Raw genomic sequence first — 23,817 nt, 5'->3', positions numbered from 1 at the left:
GTTTTATAGAGTAATTTCTCACACTTGGGTCAGTATGCTCTGATTTAACAAGCCTGTAGTTGTTACAGGCTAATTACTTAGTACTCTTTGTAGACCCTGTGAGAGAGACTTAGCAGATTTACAAATGCATGTTTCAGTCAAAACAGTTCTCAGAAATGAAGGGACAGACCCTAACTAAATATGAAATAGTTTAGTCTATTTTCTGTTGTGTTTTCACAAAGCCAGTATACCACAAAGAGCTCAGTGGTGGGTTTTTTTTAGACACTGCTCGGTGAGTATGAGGTGGAAACAGTAGCACTTGGAAAGGTACAACTGACCTCATACGTTGGGCCTTAGTTTGTGTGGCAATAAAGCAGATATTAATGGTGTGGATGGAGAAGAAATGGTAGTTGATTGCATGGTTGAAAGACCTATGTAGTTATTGTCCTATAGCAGCAGAATAAATTAGCTGAGCACCTTACATCCTGAAAGCTGAGAATGTTGTTTTACCTTAGCCTCTAAAAAGCTTTTTTAGCATAAACCAAGGGACACTTTTCTCTTGATTTTGCTACCAGGTTATCCTTTTGGTCTAACTATTAATTTAAATTTGATGCGTCTTGGATGGAGCCCCAGAACTCATGTGTGTGACAGTGTTATCACTGCTTTAGTGCTGAGGCAGTAGAGGGCAGACGAGGGCTGCTCAGCAGTCTGCCTTTGCTCAGGTAAGTCGCAACTGTCCTTAAACTTCATCAGGTCTGCAAGAGTTTGGAGCACGTCGCAGGACAGTCACCAGGGAGAGCTGCAGCAGGAACGCACAGGGTTCTCTGCATAAAGCATTTTCAAAAGATGTTGTTCGGGAAAGAAATGAATGAGTGCTGTAACTCTACAGGAATGCCTTTGGAAGGAGGATGTTTCTTTTTTTTAGTTTGTTTCATTTTAAAACAGTAGAAGGTTATTCCTTTCCTTTAAATTTGCTTTGTAGGGTTCCCCCCGCCCCCCACTTCCATAGTGATTTTCCTGCAGAGTTTCTATAGGTTTTTTTGTCAAATACCAGCACATTTTAATGTAATACTATGCGAGAAGAACCTCTACACTGAGATAATAGAAGGGAGGAGCCTTCCACTCCTGAGGTTACACACTTTGATCCAGTGACTGCTGAAGGAGAAAGGGATTGAACATGCCAGGGTCCTTCCTTGACCCTTGCCTTTTCAGCTACGTTTTTGCCTGCTGAAGTACGGATAGTAGATGATCTGCTCTAGACCAAGACAAGCTGGACAGCAGCTCCAAGGTTTCCATCAGAAAAGCTAGCACAGCCCTTGCAGTTCTGAGTGTGAATTCACCATATCTAGACATGTGTCAAAAGACTCTACTATAATGTTTTTTTTTCTTTAGACATAGATCTAAACCCTTATGCCATGCTTTGTCCTTCTTCCATAGGAGGTCAGCTCCAGACAGCCAGGCTAGCAGGCAGCTCAGGCATCTTTGGCCAGTCTGGCTTTGCTGCTGTCTCCCCTTGCCTTCTGCTCACCCTTATCAGTAATGGCGCAGAGCATATTGTGAGAAATGAATGCATCTTGGAGGTTACAACAAAGAGGTTTTCTTGAGTCCTTCCCTGTCCTCTGCTAGCTCACACGTAGAGACTCCTCTCATAATATACTGAGAGACTAATGCGTATCTTGCTTCTCATCAGACCCCCCAAAAGAATCCTTTCAATACCCAGGTAAAAATCAAGGCTCCCTTACTTTACACAAAGCAGTGATAAAGTATGCTTCATCTTGGGATCTTCTGTTTTGCCAGGACAGATTAAAGGAGAATGGAAGTCATGCCCTCAATGCAACTTTGTATGTTTATGCCTCAGTGCATTAGAGAGGTCTCCATCCCAGTTCAGGAGTTGTGTATGACCTGGGAGCAGTAGTCTAGCACCACATCTGAAAATGTGTTCCGCTACATCCCCAGTGGACACATTTTACCTATTTTACACCAGTGAAATAGGTGTGTATTGCCTACTTCAGACCCTGTGTGACAAGTAAATTCATTTTTGCTTCCTCTCTGTTGTTAATAGGCTTTAATTTTCTGCTAATGGCAGAGAGCAGGTGGGAATTTTTACTTTTGAGTCAGTCCCAAATGTGAAACATAATCTAGATTAAGTACTGTTGTGGTTGAACTGCCAGGTCAAGAATTAACACATGTCCATGGAAGTAATTTTATAGTATTCTTATACCATTTGTATTCTACTGGTGCGCCACAATCCAGTCATGGTCCCAAAATCCTGTTATACAAACACTGAACAGAAGGATGGTCCCTGTTCTAAGCAGCTTAGGACATTGTCTTTTGCTATAGCAAGCAGAACATTGGTTTTGACTCAGGAGACCTGAGTTCAGACTCCTGCTCAGTCTTAACTAGGTGTGTGACCTTGAGTAGGTTGCTCTTGGAGCGCTTTGATTTGCGCAAATACCACCTGCAGGTATCTTTCTTAAACAGCATCTTTTGGAGGGGGATGAGAGGTAATTTCTCTACTGTCTCAAGATGACTTTGAAGTCTAATGCCTGCAGCCCTTCTGATGGTAGCGTTCTGTGTAAGTGTAATAAGTATTGTCTTCTGTCATTAAGCCATTAATGAAAGTATTGCATACAATGTAGGATACAGGATGTACTCTTGTAAGGCCTCACTCAGTATGTCTTTAATTTTGAATGTGAACTGCTGATAATTACTTTGAGATTTGTTTTCGAGCAGTTCGTTGTCAGTCTTTCAGTAATTTCATCTAGACCTTACATTTTCCCAGCTTGCTAATGAGAATATTTGTAGGCTTATAGGAGAATTCAGATTGGAAGGGACCTCTGGACTCTACTCCAACCTCCTACTCCAAGCCCTGAGGTCAGACCAGGTTGCTCAGAGCTTTATCTGGTGTGGTCTTGAAATGTCAAAATGTTGCATTTGACAGTATAGAAAACCTTACTGTAATCAAGATAGGCAGCAGCTATTGCTTCATCTTTGTTCGGTAGGCTGGTTACTGAGTCATAGAAGGATATTGGATTGATGCAGCGTGGTTTGTTTGTTTGGGTTTTTTTGGACAGTGCAGGTTGGCTGTTACCTGTCTATCTGTTATTTTCTAGGTGCTCTAGACACTAATTTATTTGCTGCAGTATTTTTCCAGAAAATTTTTTCTCTTTTTCCAAATACAGGTGATATTTGCACTTTTCCCAGCTTTCTCACCCATGCTTCACACCTTAACAAAAATGAGTTTTAAGCAATCACAGATTGATTTCACAAATGCATATAATATATCTAAGTGCACATGCTAACCTCTTCTTTCTTCAGCCTGAGATGTAATCCCTTTGTTGTTCTTTTTTAGTTAGTGCCTCTAGTCCTTCTCTAATGAAGAGAGAAGCAAAACAAATACCATAATGTTTTATATTCTTGGTATCCTCATTCATTAACTTTCCTTTTCTAATGAGTAGTTGGCAAATGCAAAAGCTCAGCAAAACAATAGTCACCTCCCTCCATGTATGGATATGGAGCCTTTCATGGATACGGAGTCTTTCATGGATACATACTATTTTATTGGATAAGCTTTAGCCACAATGCTGGTCTTCCTTTTTCTACTAATATGTTTTGAGAATGATTTTTTGCTGGCCTTTTTATGGCTCTTGATAGATGCATCTCATATTTTACTTTAGACTTTCTGACTTTGTTTTTATACGATTGTGCTGTCATTTTGTATGTGTGTGACCCGGTTGCCACTTTTGGTATACCTTTGTATACTTCCTGGTGTATGAGGTCAACAAAAGCTTCTGATTTAGCCAAGTTAGTTTCTTTCTTCACTTCTTGTTTTTTCATTAGTGGCTCTTCTTAACTCCTTTCCTCCTTATAAATTTATATTTCCCACGAAATCTTATTTGCCAGCTCTCTGACTATATTCCAGTCCATTTCATTGTTTTTACTTTTCTGTTCTCCATTTCCTAAGTTTTCAACTCTTCATTTCATCTCTTACCAAGTTATCTTTCATCATCACGCTTTCAGCTAGGCTTTCTCTATTTTTTATAAGAAAATATTGAAAGCTAGAATCAAACTCAGTTCTCTGAGTAGAGAATGTGCTTTAATTTTTCTAGTCTGTCTATGTTCCTCTGTCCTGCTTTCTCAACAGGTAGCTGGCCATTTAAAATCCCTCGGTTCCACCATGTCCTGTGCTTTGGACATTTCCTCTAGAGGATCACAAAAAGAAGCATTCAGTTAATTTTCCTTTTTTTTTTTTTTTTTTGAGATCTAGACCAGTTGTGCCGACGTGCTTTCTGAAGTGCTTTGGAATCTGTAATTTAGATAACACTATTACATCTTATTTATATCTCTCTTTCAAAGTGTTACTTTCTGTGAGCTGGGGGTCTTTCCTCAGGATGTTCAGTTGAGTCAGGTCCTATGCAGGTAAGGATATGTTGTCACGGTACAGAAGATAACTTAAAAATAAGAGCTTAAAACACTTCTATTTGGGATGGGAATGTTCAGGTTATGCCCTGTGGCCCCTTGAATCAGTAGCACAAATTTCTGTTGGTGTATGCAGATACAAAGTAAAGTTGTGGAGAAGTTTCACTTTACTGTTTTCAGTTACTGTGTTTCATTGCTGGTCCTGCTCCTTCTGGCTGCCAGGTGGATGGTTTCAGCCACTTAAAGCCTGGTGAAGGGTTTGGTTACATCTTTCTCTATGTATCCATACCAGCATCTGGCAAGAACTGACAGATACATATGCTAATCTTAATGCATTTTATCTTCTACATTTATCTCTAGTTGCACTGGATTTCAGAACAAGGTACTATGTGAAGATCTTGTTTTTTGCCATTGTAATGAGACATATCAAATGAGGATGACAGTAATACAAATAACAACTGTTGTTTGCTAGCTCAGCAAAATGGTAGTCACCTTTCTCCATGCATGGATATGGAGTCTTTCATGGATACATACTATTTTATCGGATAAACTTTAGCCACAATGCTGAGCCAAGTTTGAATCCTGAGTAACATGTTCAAAACTGCTTCAGTGAGTTAACAGCATAGGTTCTATTTAAATCAAAATGAATGCAGCCTTTAGAAACTGGAAGTAGTGCCCATATGGGGGTGTGACATAATAAAAAGGTGTAAAGTCATTAAGTGTGAAGCATATTGAACTGGCAAGTGGATCTTATCATTCAGGGGTGGTAGAACCAGCGATATCAGTAGGATTAGCATTGCTAATCATTGTTTAAACTGTAAATAACAGTTATAACTTAGATAAAATGAGAGTCTGGCTGTCCTTCATTGTTCCAAGTTTGATGGCAACCTGCCTTCCATACACTGATTTTGAAATTGGGGAAGGAAAAATGTCATGTCTAGACAGTAGAACTTCAAGAAAGTTCAGCTGTGTTGCATACGTAAATGTCTTTTTCCTTCTTTTAGCTCTTTGCCCTAATGTCATAAATCAGCGGCACTTGAGAACTCTGAATTATCTCTTCTACAAGAGGTTTGTTGAGGTACGTTTCTATACTGTGTAACACGGGTGTGAATGAGGGTTTTTTGTTTGAATAATATAATCGACATGATAGAAAGATGTTGGTGGTATGTGAACAAGTTGTTATATAGAAATGCATTGGATGTGCCATGAGATCTGTTCTTTCTGTGAGTGACAGTCTGTGTCCCTTCATATTGTAATGATTGGGAGTCATGATTGCTCCAAGCTGGATGCTTTTTCACTTCAGCATCCTCTGGAGTGATCTGAGACATATCTATATTAGGGGCTTAGATGGGCAAGGGCACGCTCTCCATATATTCCATTTCAGCCATTTCAGCTAAGCCAGGTGCATTATTCTTCTGGCATCATTCCAATACTAGAAAAAGAAGAGTGCTTTTTTGTTTTGTTTTTTTAAACCTGTCTTGTTTTCATCCTGGTTTTAATTGTAACCTATAACCCCAGCTCTTAAGCATTTTGCCTTGCTGGGTTCTTTTTAGCTGTGGTACATGTGGCCTGGTTGTCTTTTTAGCATGCTGTCTGACCAGGTAGTCAGTGCAGAGAGCTATTTTCCTTAGCACCTGGTGCTGAAAGCACATGCTGGTGGTGTTTCCATCCCTCTGCTTGTGCTGTTCTGTTGTCAGGCTTGTGCTCTTCTGGTGGAGCTGGATTAGTAAGTCATGCAGTAAAGCTCGCATGTCCAGAGAAAACTGACTCCAGGGCTTCCCTATTGCTAAGTGTGATGTGATCCACGTTAGACTCAGGAATTCAGTAATACTAGAGCATCCATCAGCAGGTCATGTGAAAGAAGATCGATCATTTCCAACCTTAACGTTATAACAGACTTTGACATCTCTTTCAGTGGCCATACAAGCTCATAGAATCCACCGGTTTTCTTCCTCCTATCATTCTTATCTTCTAGCCTTCATCTATGCTGCAGGACAAAGACGACCTTGATGTGTTATCCCCCAGCTCCTTTCTTGGGACCAACAGATTTCACATAGGCAGTCAAGACTGGACTTGAGACCCAGCCTAAAGAACAGTCCAATATAAAGCAAGAAACAAAAGGAAGAATCAGTGCACCAACCCAAAGCCAGCAGGTGCTATACTATTTTGCTGTTGATGGTTACGGCCCCAGATCTGCCACAAAAGCTTTTTTATGCTGAGATAACAGCCTTGTCACCACTGAGCAATTTGATAATATTTTCAGTTCTTGAACGGCTCTCCTCTGAGCTAGCTTTACTTGTGTCCAGTCTCCAAGTCCTCTCTTTCCAAATATGCTTTTACTCCTCCTGGGAGTGACAGATCTTGGAAGTGAGAAGATAGCACTAATGCTTTCTAGGAAGCAGGTTTCTATCCATCAGCTTGAAGGCTGACTATCTGCAGTATTACTTCACGAGATAGCCTGCCTGTGCTTTCCCCTCCCCTCTCAGGAGTGTGCTGTTGGACGTTCTTGAGCACATTTCTCTGGCATTCACCATCATCCTCTGACTGGAGGCAGATTGTCCCAACTCTTGTTCTGCCTCTTTTGAAAGCGGCAGCTTGGAAGTGTTGTATCCAGATGTATCATTTGGGCTGTGAAGAACAGGGACCGCAAGAGGCTAGACATCATAGGGAAATGTTTTCATCTATTGAATGTTGAATTATAAAGTCGTATCTGCCAAACGTGGCCATGGAGTGGTGGTTCATCTGCAGTTCATAAAGACTCTTCCCTGTAGATATGAGAAGACTTTCTAGAAAAGCTTTCATAAACCCACCAGATTGTTCAGCCCTCCCTACATACAGTACTACCAATCTAGTCTTCAGACAACCAGTTTTCAGGAAATGAAATGCCTCTTCCAGAAGTGCCTGCTCTTTTGTTCAGCAGGGGACTAATCTGATGTTTTCCTGATAGGCGAAGGTAGATGCATATGTTTTCTCTGACCCTCCTTTCCCCAGAGTACTTTGAACAGTAAGATGGTTTTGAGTGGTGGTAACTCTGACACCATCCTGGCACAGACATTTCTCTTTCCAAGACTTCCCAGTCAATCAGCAAAGCCTCTGATTTGTCTTTCCTCCCTGCCAGATCAATTAACATCAGACTTAAGGATTATTAAGCATTTCACTGTCTCAAGGCTTTAATATCATATGGCATCACTCTAGAGAGCTTGATCTGCAACAGTGGGAGAAAAGATTTCTGCAATTGTATTTATTTAGCAAAAGAAAAAAACATTCTCAATCTGATGTTCCGCTCTCCCTGGCCTTCTGTTTTCTTTGTTTTGAAATGTTTGCTTGACTTAAAGTATCTGAGTTGGTCAGTTACCTCTGTTAAGGTACATTTGGCAGCTGTTTCTGGCCACCACCACTACTTCTGAGAGCTCCTTGGTGTTCTGTGTTTACCATTCTCAGCTGTGTATGAGGTCTGGCTAAATGGCTCCTTTATCTCAGTAGTATTTAAGTTACATGCTTGTATATCTCAAAGATGTTTCCTTTGGGGTTCTTGTTGCCTTTTTGTTCATGTACCTTTCCATCAAAGTGGTACTAGTAGTCCTTGTTACCTCTGCCAGAAGTGGGAGCGTGACTCAGGGCTTTATGGCTGATCAATCTTACGCAGCCTGCGTTCTTGGCAGCATGTAGGGAAAGTCGCATCCCAAGTTGCTCCCCAAGGTTGGCTCTGAACTACGTTTGAGTGAGGATATTAACTTATCAGTTTCCTTTCCCAGACCTCATGATTCCGGAGGATATTTCATGACTTGGCTGTTGAGAAAAGTTTGTCTTAGTATATTCTGAAGGCTCAGCCTTGCAGATAATCCATGAGATCACTTCCTTTACTGGAGTCTATGGAGATGTCTGTCTCCATGGGCTAGCTATTGAGATGAACAGCCTAAGGACATGCTGCAAATCTTGAGGTAAAGGCAACATTAATGATCCACATGTTCCACCAGAGTAGGGCTTGTTTCAGCTTTGCGCAGCAACATCACTGTCTCTGCAAGAGCACAATGTGAGCTTTGAGACATTCAGAAATGATGCAGCACTTTGCAGAGTCTTGTTAAGGTGATTTTTTTTTATTTTATTTATTTTTTGTGAAGGAGTCCATGACCCAGCTCCAGACAATAATGACCCAGTGCTGGGTAGGGATCTGGGTTGCCTGTATGCTTTGATTGCAGATCGACGTTTTGTCTTATGTTTTGTAGTCCAACATTTGTCTGATTTAATTGATCTAAGCCATGTTTTTCTGCCATACCCTGCTTGGTGACATATGAGAAGCCAAAGTTTTCAGTGCATTCCTAAAACGCATTCCTCAATCACAGTTGATGCCAAGGTGTAAGATGGTGTGTTAAATTTCAGCATGTTGTGTTCTCCCTTTTCTAAGATGTCTCAGAAGTAGCTTTGTCTTTTCAGAAAAGCATGACTCAGGAGAACTGGACAGATCATGTTCAGGTGAGTACAGACTTCCCTCTCCCGTTTTCTCAGAGTTTATTTGCTTGGAGCTTATTTTAAGATCATCAAAATATCCAACTCTGGTATTACAGTTTTTTGCTTTGTCATAACTTTATAAACATATAGCAAAAGTGTGCATGACAGGGAGGGGACAGAAGAGAATATATTTGAATTCCTGTTACGTATTTAAGAATACTCTGGTTTAGCTGTAGCATTTAGGTAGGATTATCAAATACATTCTTTTACTTCCATGCACTGAAAAGCAAACACTACAAATATTGAGTTTGCTTAATTACAAGGCAGGGAAAAGGAATAATCTAAGGCAACTACCAAGGTATGTGACTAAATCTGGACAAACGTTAAGTTCCTTTTACATGCTCTACTCTGACAATTTTCAGCAGGCTTATTATATAACTGTTAGATATCAAGACTGCTGTGCCTTGTACTGTAATACACAAGTAGTTTTAGTAACACAGGAAGAAGGGTAGCAATATTAATTCTTTTCCTCCCGAAGTATAAACAGGAGAGTTCAGACAGCCATGTTCTGGCCTGATACTACAATAAATGTGTATGTGACAATGAAATATTAGGAAATTCCGTGGTGACAAACCATTACTCATGATTTATGTACCTATGACATCCCTGTGGAATTGCAACTTCATAGGGAGTGTTTGCTCTTTTTCTCTAACTCGTCTCAGTTTGAATTTTGCAGCCACTGAAAATTCCTGTGTCAGCTAGACTCTCTCTATGAAATCCTGTTTGAATTATGAGTGTGGGCCTTTGAGTGGTAACAGGACAGTCCTAGGACTGGTGATCTCATGCACTTGAGATCTCCTGCCCTAAGTGTACACACTGGCAAAATGACTGCATTTTAGACATGAGATGTAGTTTGTCTCTTTTCTGGATCAGCAGGAAAAAAGACAGTACAAAAGGCATGAGAATGTGAGGGCTAGGGCTTTTCTTTTAAGACCAAAGAGAGTTGATAAGATACCCAGCATCCCTTCATGGTAACTGTTATACCTACTTAAGTATCTCCAGTGATGAACATTCAACTTCTATGTGTTGTTTATCATACGCATGCTAGAAGCCAGGTTTGTGAGGAAAAGAAGGGGTCTTGCCTCTTCAGCTCAGTGATCTTACCCAGTGAATGTACTTCTGAGCGTATTTGTGAGTTCCCTTTGATTTTAGTGGGGCTCTTGCAGACTTAAAGGCCAGCACTAGCACAGGTGCCTTGCTGAATCAAGACCTGAGAGGGGATCAGCTATGAATTTGTAGTAGACATCTTTTTCACAACTTCCGGATGTACTTTAATGTATGCAATGAAGGGGTCTGTACTAGTACTATGGTGGGTAGTGGAAATAACCCCCCAACTGACCTATACAGTTACTGAATATGTCAATCACTTGTGGTGTCAGCAGGCTTGGGAATAGCTGCTCTCAGAGACATGTTTGTTTTGCACCTGGGTAAGGCAACTCCCTCAACCACCCAGAGCTCATCTGGCTGGTGGACTATAGCAAGAGGCCCTCTTTGCTCCCTCAAACTATTGCGAACGTTGTATTTTCTGAGTGCCACCAGTTTGCCTGTTTTTGACAACTGAGCAATTATCGCAAGGGCAGTGCTTAAACTTGTCTGTTATCAGTCCTGACTCTTAGTGCTATCAGAGATTACTGTCTTTGGCATCACATTAAAGCAATCGGAACCTGTACCTGTGCATCTGGAGGAAACTGAAATAATCACACGTGCAGATAAGCCTCACGTTGCGAGCAGCCTGACTGCACTCAACAAAAAGGTTCTGAGTGTGTTTTGAGTTTTGGTGCAAAATCCAATGTTGCCCAAGCCTTTTTTTTCTTCTTCTCAGTTGGGCTTTACTTTAGGGAAAGGTTCTGCTTTCCACTCAGATTTTCACCTATAATGTGACATATTTTGAGAAAAAAGAACAAAACTTTATTAGGCTGTGCCTTGTGGAGCTGGAGAGTGTTGAGGTTTAAGTGCCGTGTGGCCCATTCTTATATTTGGGTCATGTTCAGAGGCAATTTCTATGTCCCATGCTGTGCCTGGAGATGCAATATTAAAGATGCATCGTGTTGAGTAGGAAGGAGAGAATGGGGTGCAGCATGAACACTGGGTCACCTGGGGGAATAGGAACCAAAACTCCCAGAAGACTCCACAATGGCAAACTCTGAATCAGAATTTTTGAGTAAGAATTTTCAATTTTAAGTCGAAAGAGGTTGAAAGTTTCCATGGGTTTAAAACCCATTTTTGTCCAGTTCTGTGCTGCAGCCACAGTTAAGAGCCTGGATTAAATCATGCACATACCAAGAGCTGTGGTCAAAGTGGAGTCACTCCCTGTTCAATAGTGGTGGCCACTGTCACGTTCGGTGTGGCAGGCAGTAGACGTTTCCTTTTGTTCGCCCAAAGCAGTACAAGTCCAGAATTTTCTTCTTCCTGCCCTGTGGGATGAATCAAAGGTGTGATCTTGACTGTTCCTACAAAAGGCAGAAAGTCTGTAGTTAATTGCAGGGCCAACAGAACCTGTTTGCAGCCCTGTGGCAAACTGTTGCCCCTCCTTGCTGCCAGCTCTCTGCTGTCTGGGCTGTGGCTGAATTGGCAGAGATAGCAGCTGTAGGCAGGCAGAGGAGGCCGGAGGGAAAGCAAAGGGATCAAAATGTCTTTATACCCTAGGGAAACTGCCCTCATCACAGCTATTTATTGGCAAGCCTGGTTAGCCCAGAAAGAGTGCTACAGTTCGTATCATCTTCTCCAAGCACAGATACCTGGAGGGTAGAGGGAGGGGAAAAGTGCTTCTCTTTCACGGTGCCAGTTGCATTGCTATTCATTAGCTCACCTAACTGATTCTGTGAGCTGCATGGAAACGCGCCGGAGAGAGTGCCTGTCTTCACAAGCAGAGGGAAGGTCTAGAATATTGATGTTAGATATGCAATTAAAAAAAAAAAAAAAAAAAAAAGATCAGCCAATTATCTGCTTTGCTGTGTACCTTTCTACTACCATTTTTGCATGTTTAATATTTTAATAGCTTTTATCAGCTGCATAAAGATGATGGGACTGGGTACAGCAGCCACAAGATAGTGTATGACACTGTATGTGACGTGTTCAGGAGTGGTCTTCCCGCTAGTGGCTGCAGGGACTACTTGGTCAGTGGCAAGAGGGGCTTCTTGCATACTGATGTTTCCCTGGAAGTTCTGCAGGATAAAATAACTTTGAGGCTAAAAAGCATGGATGGTATTTTTCAGTTTTCTGCCAAGCGTTTAAAAAGCGAACACACATGGAACAGTCATAAATATGAGGAGCATAGTAGGGAAGCAACTCTGATTGTAAACGTCACATCAAACTCTGTTTTAGAAGTTGTCTGAGATACTTGCATGAGTCCAGCAATATGACACGGGACCTACCAGAGAGCATTCCCTTCTGGAATGGCAGCCGGAGGCCGAGGGCATCTCAAATAGCGGTAGATAGCTGCGTGTTGGCTACCTGAAATGCTCCTGGTTTGGCAGAGAGCTTGGGCTGGGTACTTTGCTGCACCACTTTCAGTCCATGCACTAATGTTTCAGGTATGGTCTTGCAGATGTGTCCTGCCTCAGCTCGGTTTATTATTGCCAAATTGCCCATCTCATGTGGAGTCATCTGTGCCTCTTCAAACCTGGTTGAGTCCATGCTGAAGCTGTGCTTGTCTACATAAGGGCCGAGCTGCCCGGGAAGCTCCAACGCCCTTATCCTGCCCACAGGTGACAGTCTCAGCTTGGCAAAGAAAGACAGGGGTAGTTTTAAGGTGTGTATTGGGGTGAGGGAAACAACAGAATATTATGAGTGTTTTCTGAACAGTTAGAACCCAAAAGGCATGAGCTTGCCAGCAAAGTGGTTCTAACATCCAGACTATTTCAGCAAGTAGTAGCTTGGCTGTATTGGAGCTAACCAGCTGATACAGTTTAAAGTGATTTTCAGAGCACTTTAGTCCAGGAACCATGAATGTGTTTGTATGGAGTTCCTGCTGTGAAATTCCTTCTGCCCTGGAGCAGAACAGGGTAACAGTGCAGAGCAGTGCGGCCCTTCGTTTGGGGCAATAACTAGAATAATGTTAAGGAGGGTTAAAACTGAGTAGCTTATTTAGGACTGTCAGCACATAATCACTTGTTTTGCAAGGTGACCAAGACAGTGAGGGGGCAGATAGTGTCCTACCACATTTTCTGACCTTGAGTCAAGGGGGTCTTTTACTGCTAAATCAGAAAGAGGTTGTGGAGTTTCCATCCCTGGAGATATTCAAAAGCCCTCTGGACACAATCCTGGGGAACATGCTCTGCGTGACCCTGCTTGAGCAGGGGGTTTGGACTAGGTGATCTTCAGAGGTCCCTTCCAAACTCAGCCATTCTGTGATTCTGTGAAAAAGCTGTCTCTGCTAGAGTCTAGAGTAGTGTTTGCATAGGAAAAACTGTCCCTTAGTTTCTGATGAGTAAAATTTTAAACCCTTCCAAAATCAATGCTTAGAAAAGAGCTGGAGTTTGAAACAATGTTACTTGTCCTTTGGGCACTCATGAGCTGTAGCCCATCATCCATCTCTTTTGCCAGCAGCAATCTGTGCTTCAGTTTGGCATGTGTAACTTGAGAAGTGTACTGTGATACAGGACCTAGAAAACAGTCTGTTTAGGCCTCTGTTTTGCAGTTATTCAGCTTGCTCTGGTCCTGCATGAGAAAAAAGTAGATGGGATCTGGAGCCAGCTGTTCAACATGTACCGCATTGGGAGATGCTGCAGCTAATGTCCTCTTCTTCTCCAGCTGTGACAGTGAGATAACCTATTTTAAAACTTCTGACCATGAAAGTGAAACACTGAGCTCATAAGTCTCATTTGCTGAGTGACCAGGGTGAGATGCTAGTAATTCATAGCAAATGTAAAATGCTAGTTCCACAAAAAGTTCTAGGCTTGTTTTTACTGGTACTTTATGGATATTCAGGACAGAGCAAGAGCTGGGTAGAGTGTAGTGCTGTTTCCAGGTGAGTGCTCAGGTAATATTCAGAGATATGCCCAAGCGGTGGACATAAAAATAAAGTGCCCTCCTTTATGTATAACACATTTGAACAACTTTCACAATTCAGTGCCATTATAAAGGGTAAATTACCTTACACTAGAGCAAGGAGTTGATGGAATTTTATTTATTCAATCAGTTAACTTCTAAATGGCAAACATCCTTAATGACTGATGCCAAGATCCTAATGCCCTCTGTCTGCACAGGAACCATTTCAACCTCAATTAAATTGTAACTACTTTCTGAATCAAATGTAATAGCTATTCTGCTTAAGGAGGTTAATTTTTTTAGGGGAATTTAATGGGCAGAATGCAATTTTCTTTTTGTAAGCTTTTGTGGCCGGAACACCTGGCCCAAAATCTTGCTCTGGGGAGCTTTAATAAGAACAAGAGGTTGAAAAGGCCACTTTGCAAATACGCACATCTAGTGTGCCTCGATAGGGCTCCTGAGTTTAGACAAACTTTTTAAATCGGTTCAAGATTTTTTTTTTTTTTTTGAGTACAGCAACATCTCTATAGTACAAGGAACTTAGTATCTATAGGGAAGTAGGCAATCTGTGCAATGCAAATAGGAATGATATTTGGGAGGTTGTTAATAAATGACGTATCTTTCAGTGTAAGTCTGCCTGTCAGATTATCTTTCAGTCTGAGTGAACTATTTATTCAGTGATGTAATGGATTTCATCACTCAGACACCAAATCAAGACTGTTTTCCTGGAAGGTAGAAACCAAAACTAGTTCAATCAGCTGTTGTGTGGAGCTCCTTACCAGTATTTACGGCCTCCCTTTAAGCAAGAAGTTGGAGTCAGTGGGTGATTATTATTGTTCCTTCTGGCCTTTACAGTCTCAGGGAGGATCATCTGCTGAAATAAATTTTCATGGTTCTTCCAAAGAAACTGCAGGAACGCACTTGAGCTAAGGAGCTGTCCCTTGAGTCTTGGTAGCTCTGAGTATGCTTGTGAATATATAAATATGTAGTCGCTACCAGTCACCTCAGACTGTTTTGCCTGCAGCCTGCCTGTTAAGCTATCCGCAAAAGAATTGTATTTATCTTCCCACAACTTTGAGCATCTTCTTTGTAGCTGCCATTTAAAAGCAAAGAGAAGGTTCTCTTCCATTTCCCTTTTGAAGAATGGGTGGTGCTTAGATCTGGAGCAATGACAGGTTTAAAATTTGATATCTATATTGTGAAGCTAGGAGGGATGGAATTGCTTTATATCAGCTGAGAACTGGCAGTCTTTCTTCTGCAAACTTCCCCTTGCTGCTCCCATTGCTTCTTTCATTTTGCTTCCTGTATTTTGTCCCCTGTTCAAGGACTGGCCAGAAATTCGGTGGTGGTGGGAGCATTTCCAGAGTCTCAGTTATGGAGATACCTCAGCTTTTGCCCTTTGCCCTCTTCTTTCCATTTACTGTTCTGTCAGAGGTCTCTGGAGAGTGCATATAGCCACAATGTGATGTAAAAGTATATTGTACCTAAGGGAATATTAAGCTTGGAGAAACTGGGCAATGAAAATAGCAGGTAGAGTACAGATTTCCTTCCATTTGTCAGTTCAGTTTGTAAATGGTGTCATATATTTATTGATACTGAAATAACACCAGAGTCATTGTAAAGTAAAAGGACATACTGATAGGGCTGATGCAGAAAACAGGCACATCTGTGAGTGTTTCAAGAAAAGCATAACGTAATTCTTCGGTTACGTTCTGCTTTCTGGTTATAGAGCAGTAAAATATGCCTGTGTGCTAATGAAGTTAGCACTGTTGGTCTAAAAGAAATTGGACGGTCTCATTTAACAAACCCACAGCTGTTGTGGCAGAAATACATGGGAAAAGCCAAACATTGTGTTCCACGCCTTCACATCTAAAAAAGTCTAACAAAAGATGAGGTATACAGTTTAATGTAAACACCTCAGAGTACCTCTTGCATGGCTTAGAGGATTGTTTCCTATAAGGCCTTGAGGGTTGCCATGCCTAATAATGACAAGAGTTTAATTTATAACAAATCCAGCCATTTCTAGATCAATAAATTGTGGTTAAGCACAAACATATTAATGAATTTTGGTGGAATGTTACAGTAGGAACAAATAAATATGTTAAGAAAAACTGCCAATTTTTTCTCAACTATCTACCAAAATAGAGGCTCCTGATTTCATTGTCAAAAGTATAAAAAGAAATTGGCCACAAATTTCCCTGGAGAGATGGAAGATGTGTTTGCTCAATGACTTTGAAAAATCAGGTTACTTAAGTATGGATCTACAGGGTCAAGCTCTGTGGACTCAGCAGAAGCTAAAGGGAGTTGGGTATCTGTTTGTTTTAGTGAGGTATTAGCAAATAATTTGCGATGAATCTTTGAAAGCTCAGGACCTCAATTTTAAGAGTTGTGGCCTGATAGCCTTATAAATATTGTTTACTGGAGAGTGGCGAAAGGAAATTGGAGAGAACACACTGAAAAAAAAAAAAACTTTTAAATTGCTTGAAAATGTTAGCGATATGTTCTGACCTTAAAACCTCTCCAGCCAGCCAGGGCTAGCTTGCTGCTAAGCAGTATAATAACATTCTGTCACTAATGCGTGTTCATCTGAAAGCACAACTTCATCAGAAAGAGATTTGGTATGGTATAAAAAGGGGGTAATTGGCTTATGGTTGTAGGTTGAGAGGTCAGCATTAGGTTAAAGAGGAAGACCATCAACCAGCTGTTAGACTCAACTGATGGGCCCTGGTGGTACATTCAGCTAAATGGGAGAAACTTGCTCCTGTGAACAATAGGAAATATAATCATCCAAAAACCTCATAGGAAGATGTGGGACATCCTGGAATCCAAGCTCGTTCAAAGCTATGTCAGGAGTCCAGTACATTGGTTCCAAGCGTGCCTGCTGCTGGCTACAAACTGCATCAGCTATAGGATTGTGTACCACAAAAAAAAAGACAAGTAGGCAATCTCACTGCTTTAGAACTCAAATTCCTGTGTTACTTTTGCAATAAGACAAGGGGACTCTTACGAGGTGAACCAACATTAGACTCTCCAGCAGAAATAGGGAAAGGCAAAGAAGATGATGGGCCACTGAACTTGCCTGCTTCCAGTATTAGTCAGCACAGGAGGAGGATGCTCACTGCATTTTGTAGAAGTAGGAGGCAAAGATGTCTTCAACAGGGCTCTGCAGGTATTCTGTTTGCAAGTAGGAGATGACTCTTACTTGCAGTTCTTTGACATGAAGCTTAATGCGGTAGTCTTCGGTAGTTTCTGCACGCTCGGGGATGTTCAGATGCAGGGGGCTACATTTGCCCAGTGTTAATAAAGTTTTAAGTCTTGTGCATATTCACATGTATGCACAGATCCACTCGTAATTTCTTATACAGCCAACGGTAAAACTATCTGCTCATTCAGTAATCATCCCAGATTATTTAAAAACCCTGTAATTGATCGGTACCTGCCTGAGTGCCCCTACAGATAGATATTGGGTTCTAAAGGCCTGTGCAAATCAACTGCCTTTTCACAAAAATGTTTGGGCTATTTGCAATTGATAGTTTGGTTGTATTATACTTTTAGGCTAGATTAGTTCACCAGTTCCCTGCCAAGAAGGGAACCACATAAACAGAGGATTGTTTAACATGAAAAAACGTTCCTCTTGACAGCAAAGTCATGTAAATGGGAAGAAACAGGAAACTAATCTTCCCTTGTTCGCTCTGAAAGAATGCATATCTCTGAGGAATGTTGTAATTATGGATTTAGGAAATCAGCCCAATTTGCCAGGGTGTGAATTTCAAAGTTCATTCAGTCAACCCTCTCAAGGATTTCTCTTTCAGAACAGAAAACACCAGGAGTTTAAATGTACCAAAAGAGATTAAAGGAGAGAGAAATCTACTGCCAAGCTTTTCTTTTGGTAAAGATCCTGCAAAGATACTTATTATTGCTTTGGCTATGAGCCAGATGAGGTTTTGAATGGTAAAATAGAAAAAAACAAAAAAACAAACAAAAAAACAAACCCATGTTTTTCCTATGGGCTTCTATTTTTCATAGACTAATGATGGGAAGAGCTAGTACTCCTGAGCAGATGTTTTCATCATCAAGATTTTGCTTATGCAGTTTGAAGACTATCCTAAATAGAAAGTGTCCCCTACTGGGAATCTCGCTTTAACATGTTCTTAGAGAGAAGAGATCCTAAAGCCAAGTTCCTAGCTATTCTAGGAATTTGGTTTTAGGATCCTAAAGCTACTTCCTAGCTAGACTCAAACAGATCCATAAGCACAGTGAAGCCAGTGAGGGTGCTAGGTGTGAATAGAAGGTGCAGTGAGGCTCAAGAAAATTAATGAAATGGTCCACAGTTAACATCACTGAAGAATTTCCAAGTGACCTGGGGAAGAGCTTTCAAAGACAGGTCATAAACTCTCAGAAACCTGCTTAAGAGTGAGGCAGCAGAGGAGGAGACCCAGGAAGTCTGATGCAAGTGAAGCTCAGGACTGGTTAGAAATTAGCTTCTCTTTTCTGTTCTTCAGCAATAATCAGAAGAGATTTTAAGCTAATTCTATGTGAAGAGCTTACAGGCCTTTTAATTAAGGTAGTGATATAGCTGAGAACATGAAGCTCTTTGACCAAGCTTTTGAGTAGCTATTCCCACAAGAAAGCTGCAGATCTAAGGGGAGTTGCCACATACGAGGAGAAAGTCTGGGTGGAACGACAGTGTCCTGGTGTTTGAGGACCCCTATAGAAAGCTGTTGAAGTACAGCCGCTGTTGCGACAATCTGAGCCAGGACCAAGTAACAGGAGGTTCCTGCTTTGTTGCTTGGCTTTATAACTTGGAATTTGACTGGAGTAGGAAGGATGGAATAGGGGAGAGAACAAGAAAGAGGTTTCTGAGGCTCTGCCCCCACCCTCAGGTCCTTTTTCCTGAAAAGTCTGCATCTGCTGTATGGCACTGTTGCAGGTTGATCTCGAGCACTAAATCCTCCCACCCCTTTTGGGGACCAATTGTAATGGAATTTCACATCTTTTCAGAAAGGCAAATAGAGGTTATGCATTCTCATTATGTACGTGACAGGGTATGGGAATATTTACTTGACTGGTTGGATTAATTGATATATGGGTTTAGCTCATTAAGGCTAATATTAGGGCTAACCAAAACAAATGGGAAGGCGTCATGGTGGCTGGAGTTCATATACGTCCTGAGGAAATGATTAAGAGCAATCCAGCTAGTTTTTGTAACAGCAGTGGAGACATGGTGACGATAGTTTAATTGCTGCATCTAGTGAGTCTTTACACATCTGCAGCTCTCGGAGTCCTGCAGGGCAACTGAAGTAGTGGTTTCGTTCTCTGCTCTTGCCCCCCTCAGTGCTGTTGCTCTTTACCAGTCTGTGTGGCTGTTGCTCCAGTGCCTTGCTGTGCTTTTGTAGCTTGAGTGGAATTCCTGGGGACAGATATTGTGGTAAGAATGGATGTCATACATACATGCAAGTCAGATTTTGGAGTAATCTCATGTTTTGATAGAAATCCTTCAGGCAGCCTCACAGCCTAATAGAAAGGCTTGCATTTTCTTCATGCAGGCTTTCATGCTTCAAGACAAAAAATAATAGAATTATGTAACAGTAATATTTTAGGAAGTTTATGAAAGTGCTTGGCAATTGTATAAACCTTAGGCTTGAGAGACCAGAGCAATGTCGTCAGGTCACTTGAGGACTGGATTCAGTGAAGTTAGATATCAGTGCAGGTCACCTAATGTGCAGTATATGATGGGAGCCCTCACTTTTTTAAACTGGAGAACACAATTGCCTATTTGCCACAGTGATACTTTGTTCTTGTGTTTGAGACTCATAATGGCAAAAGGCAGATAGATAAATGCTGCTGTACAATACACTGGGAAGATAAGGTTTGCCAGTTTGAGTTCAATGCACTGTGTTACTGGACTTAGACAAAGCATCTACTGTGATAAGTTATACATTACTTTGTGCTCTGAAGAAGTTTGGCCAATTTCCCCAACCTCGTTCTTCAGTCTTGCCAAGTGTTGGAATACTCCCAGAAAATATCTCCAGCCTGCCATTATGGCACGGAGAGGTGTGAAAAATCTGGAAACATATCAAAATTCTGTGTGGCTTATTTATTCAGAGCAAGTCCTTGGTCCTTTGCTGATCTCTGGGATGAATAATGTTCAGCAATCCTGGGACTTGAGTTTGCTAAGACTTGAGAGGAAGCCTCTGTAGTAATTGGGACAGAGGGTTTTCAAGGAAAAGCACAGACCTCAGAACAGAATTCACACTGAACTGGATGACTAGGCTGAAGGAAAAAGAAATGCTATCTTAAAAAGAGAGAAAGGTGAAGTTATCTCAGTCTGTTAAGAAATTGTATTTTTTTATGGATGCCCTGTCAGAATTTTCTCTCTGAATAAAGCCTGTTTTAATGGAGTTAGCCTTGCTGTTACAGCTCTTGAAAGACAAATATGTATGACATTCCCTGAACAAGTAATTGTGAGGAGCAAAGGTACTTGAGGTGAAAATGCCCTAGTTTTGTGTATCAGCATGTCTGGAGTGCTCAGCAGTTGTGGGATGTAGTTGAGGAAAAGGAGGCAATTATGATTTAAAAAAAAATAAGTTCTGATGCTCCCACTGTGAAAGTCCTCAAAAGTGTCAGGCTACATCTAAACAAAAGATGACCATAAACCGATCCGTGGCCCCAAAGACAAGTGGCAGTGAGTGACTCACATCCACATGGCCTCAGGATACCTTTCTTCATGGAAGATTTGTCTGAAATCAGCAGTGACATGTGGAGTGACTGGATTCCTTCGCTAATGCGTTCTGCAAGCACAGCAGCAGTGGCTAATCAGTAAAAGCAGACTTTTAATGACAGCATTGAAGTGGCTGCAGTTGAATTCTGGTGAGTAATGTAATTCAGTCTCAGTGCTGAGCTTTACATTTGTACAGATGTACCATTATGCCATCTTTTCTAAATCCACAGGCTTCCTGAAAGAGCCAGTAGATTAGGTGACCAACAGTTCACTTGTGCGCTTTAGCAAAGCTGTTGTAGAATATTACACCTGTGTTAAATCTGGATTTCTGTCTAGGCTTGTGTTTCCTTCAGCCAAGAAACACTGATACCTATGTTCTGGTCAACTGCTGAAGTGAAATCTAGTAATGTTCAAGCTGGGTTTACTGAGGAGGTAATATTTTGTATACAGAGCCTTTTCATCTCTGAAGTAGGAAGTATCATGTGCCCTGTGCACATGAATTGTTGATGAGCTGTTACCCACAAACATTTTATCTGTTATATGTCTCTGAGCTAGGTGAAGGCTGGTAGGAGCAAATGTTTGGTTGTCCAGCATTGGATTTAAAAAAAAAAAAAAAATCCCTCAACCTCTTGTTTAATGTTTGTTGAAAATACTCTTCTCAGATCTGACTTTGAAAGCAGAGTTCATTTTTTACTTCAAATTCATACCTTGTCTCATGTATGCCAGTGTGAGTAGATTTGACAAATGTGATGATTTCATCTGGTGAAGATGAATGACTTCCTTCAGGGGTTGCCTGATATAAATTTGGAAAGAATTCCCAGTGCAACAAATATATTTTGGATCTCTATGTAATATTGTTGAGCCTGATCACAATCATCTTGGGTGTTCTTAGCTTGGGAGGAGCTTGGAGCTTGAAAGCAATAGTCACTGCAAGAAGCCTCCTGCCTATAAGAATAGGAATCTCAGTGCTGTGGAAGATACATCACTACCAATCACAGATTCATAAGCTAATTTAAGTTTGAAGGAACATGTGGAGGTCCCTAGTCCACCCTCTTGCCCAGAGCAGGGCCAACTTCAAAGTTAGACCACATGTTGCAAGGCCTTGCCTGGATGAGCTTGGAAAATCTCCTGAGGATGGAAATTCCACAGCCCCTCTGGGCCCCTGTTTCAGTGCTTTGTGACTTAAAATTTCTGAACAAGCCTCCCTCCATCAGCCTCTCCAGCCTGTTAACCATCTTAGAGGCTCTTTGCTGCGTTCCCTCCTGTTTGTCAGCATTTCCCTTAAACTGGGGAGCCAAAACCAGACACAGCATCCTGGTGTGGTCTCACAAGTGCTGAATAGAGGGGAGTAATCACTAAAATGCAGTTGGTTGTGCAGTTGGCTTGATGAATTTTAACAGACAAGCTATACATTTCCGCCTTTTGATAGTGATGTCTAGACTTCTGAATGAGAAATTGCGTTGGCGAGATTGTGAGAGCAGCAGAGAGAAGAGAAGCCAGATGCATCTTGTCTCGCAATATTGTCACAGCTGATTGTCACAACCTAGCGACTTCATTCAGGTTGGCCAGTAACAATAAGCTCATCGTGAGGAACACCCCTACGGCTGCGAGTTGCCTTTGCCTTGATCAGTTTAAGTGATACTGTAAGTTAGGCTCCACTGAATTGCCTTTTTGGAAGACCTGTCTCTCCCAGTTGATCATATGAGGAGACTGGGAAGCTGAGTCTCCTGTCTCCCAAAGCTGAAGTTAGGTAGTGTGAACATGCCCCAGGGAGCCCCATTGCCAAAGCTTTGTTGAAAGAGAGAAGAAAGACCACTTCCCCACCATTGATGTGGTAATGGCTTCCCAAAACGCTGAAGTTTGGCTCTGTCAGTGACTCACTGATTGCTATCTGAAAGCCAGTCTACTGGGATATGAATGAAGACTATTTTGTTCTTCAGTTCATAAATTAGGGCATCTGAGTAGCCAGTGCCTGTGTGTGAGAGAGAGAACAGTTCAAGTAGTGAGAAAGTAAATCTTGCTCATCTTTGTCTTTTGTACGTTGGCCTTGTGTGACCGGCCTGCTCATTTTACAAGAAACCCTGGTCAGAAGTAAGCATAAGAAAAATCAGCATCTCTTATCAGGGTGCCATCTGTTTAAGACTGCTGGAAGTCAGGAGCCCCTTCTTTCCTGGAATAGGCTGTGACACTGGTCTGAGCTTGTGCTCAAGATCCCTACTTGCATAAAGGATTTTCCTTACATGATGTACTAATGCAGTATCTCTCTATGTAGTATAAATAATACTAACTTCAAAACAGAAATTTCAGTCACAAATAAAGCAACAATGAAAACAATGTGGCAGGATGTTCCACGGAATCTGTAAAACAGGCCAATCTAGACACTAGCTGTAACACTACAGTGATTTTAGAAATACCATTGCTGGCCTCCACTGCTTAAAATTGTTTTGTCCATTCAAAGTCCACGTTTCTTTTTCCCTTTTTAAAGCTTCTGGCTCTAAAATTTTCTACTTGATATTTTCTTTACACTAAAAGGATTTTTGTGTTGTTTCTGGAAGCGCTTGAGAACAGGGGAAATTGGCCAAGACATTCAAAAGTTAAATTAAAATCTGACTCTGCAAATAACCAGTGTCACTTGTGTGAATAACTTCACTCTCCAGTAAAAGATATGGGGGGAAAGTGGGGAATTGTATCAGACAGAAGTGCAAGAGAAATGTCACACACAGATAAATGTAATCTAAGGTTGGCAAGGGTGACTTTCAGAAAAGATACTGGATATTTGGATCCAGAATTATTGATGATAATAGAAGAATTGCTGACACTATGGCTTAAGCTCAGGACATTGCTAAGCTTGCTCTATGCTGCTTATTATGAGCTCAGTAAAGCATTCAGCTGGGTAAGAACAGGATTTACGGGTAGGTGATCTGTAGCAGTCATTTTGGAAAGCTTTAATCATGGGTTATTGTTGGTGTCAGGAATTTCTGTGTGTGCCTGTGGATTAAAGAAAGTATGATATGTCTGAAATTGAGAGGGATGTAAACAAGCCTCATGGTATACATAATCTTTTCTTGCTTGGAGGTGTCGCTGATGTTGATCAGAACAACTGTGCTGGTTTCCTCTTCAAAAGTGTCCGCATCCTGAAAACAAAACACATGAAATGTCATCCCAAGTGAAATGTTTGTCTCTGCATCTGTGCCCACATC

At 41.4% G+C, this 23,817-nt stretch overlaps 1 protein-coding gene across 20 annotated transcripts in view; it reads left to right on the top strand.

The window, feature by feature from the left end:
* Positions 1 to 23,817, top strand: part of EXD3 (exonuclease 3'-5' domain containing 3) — a 333,234-nt gene that overhangs the window by 114,084 nt on the left and 195,333 nt on the right. For all 20 annotated transcript variants that reach the window (XM_026106225.2, XM_026106223.2, XM_064523551.1 and 17 more), the window contains 2 exons: positions 5,403 to 5,476; positions 8,833 to 8,871. In XM_026106225.2, coding sequence (XP_025962010.2) covers positions 5,403 to 5,476; positions 8,833 to 8,871 — 113 coding nt within the window. The remainder of the gene's footprint in view (positions 1 to 5,402; positions 5,477 to 8,832; positions 8,872 to 23,817) is intronic.

Source organism: Dromaius novaehollandiae, chromosome 20 (assembly GCF_036370855.1).
Source record: "Dromaius novaehollandiae isolate bDroNov1 chromosome 20, bDroNov1.hap1, whole genome shotgun sequence".
Taxonomy (NCBI): Eukaryota; Metazoa; Chordata; class Aves; order Casuariiformes; family Dromaiidae; genus Dromaius; species Dromaius novaehollandiae.
The sequence above is the reverse complement of the archived record's forward strand: the minus strand, read 5'-3'. Positions and strand labels throughout refer to the sequence as shown.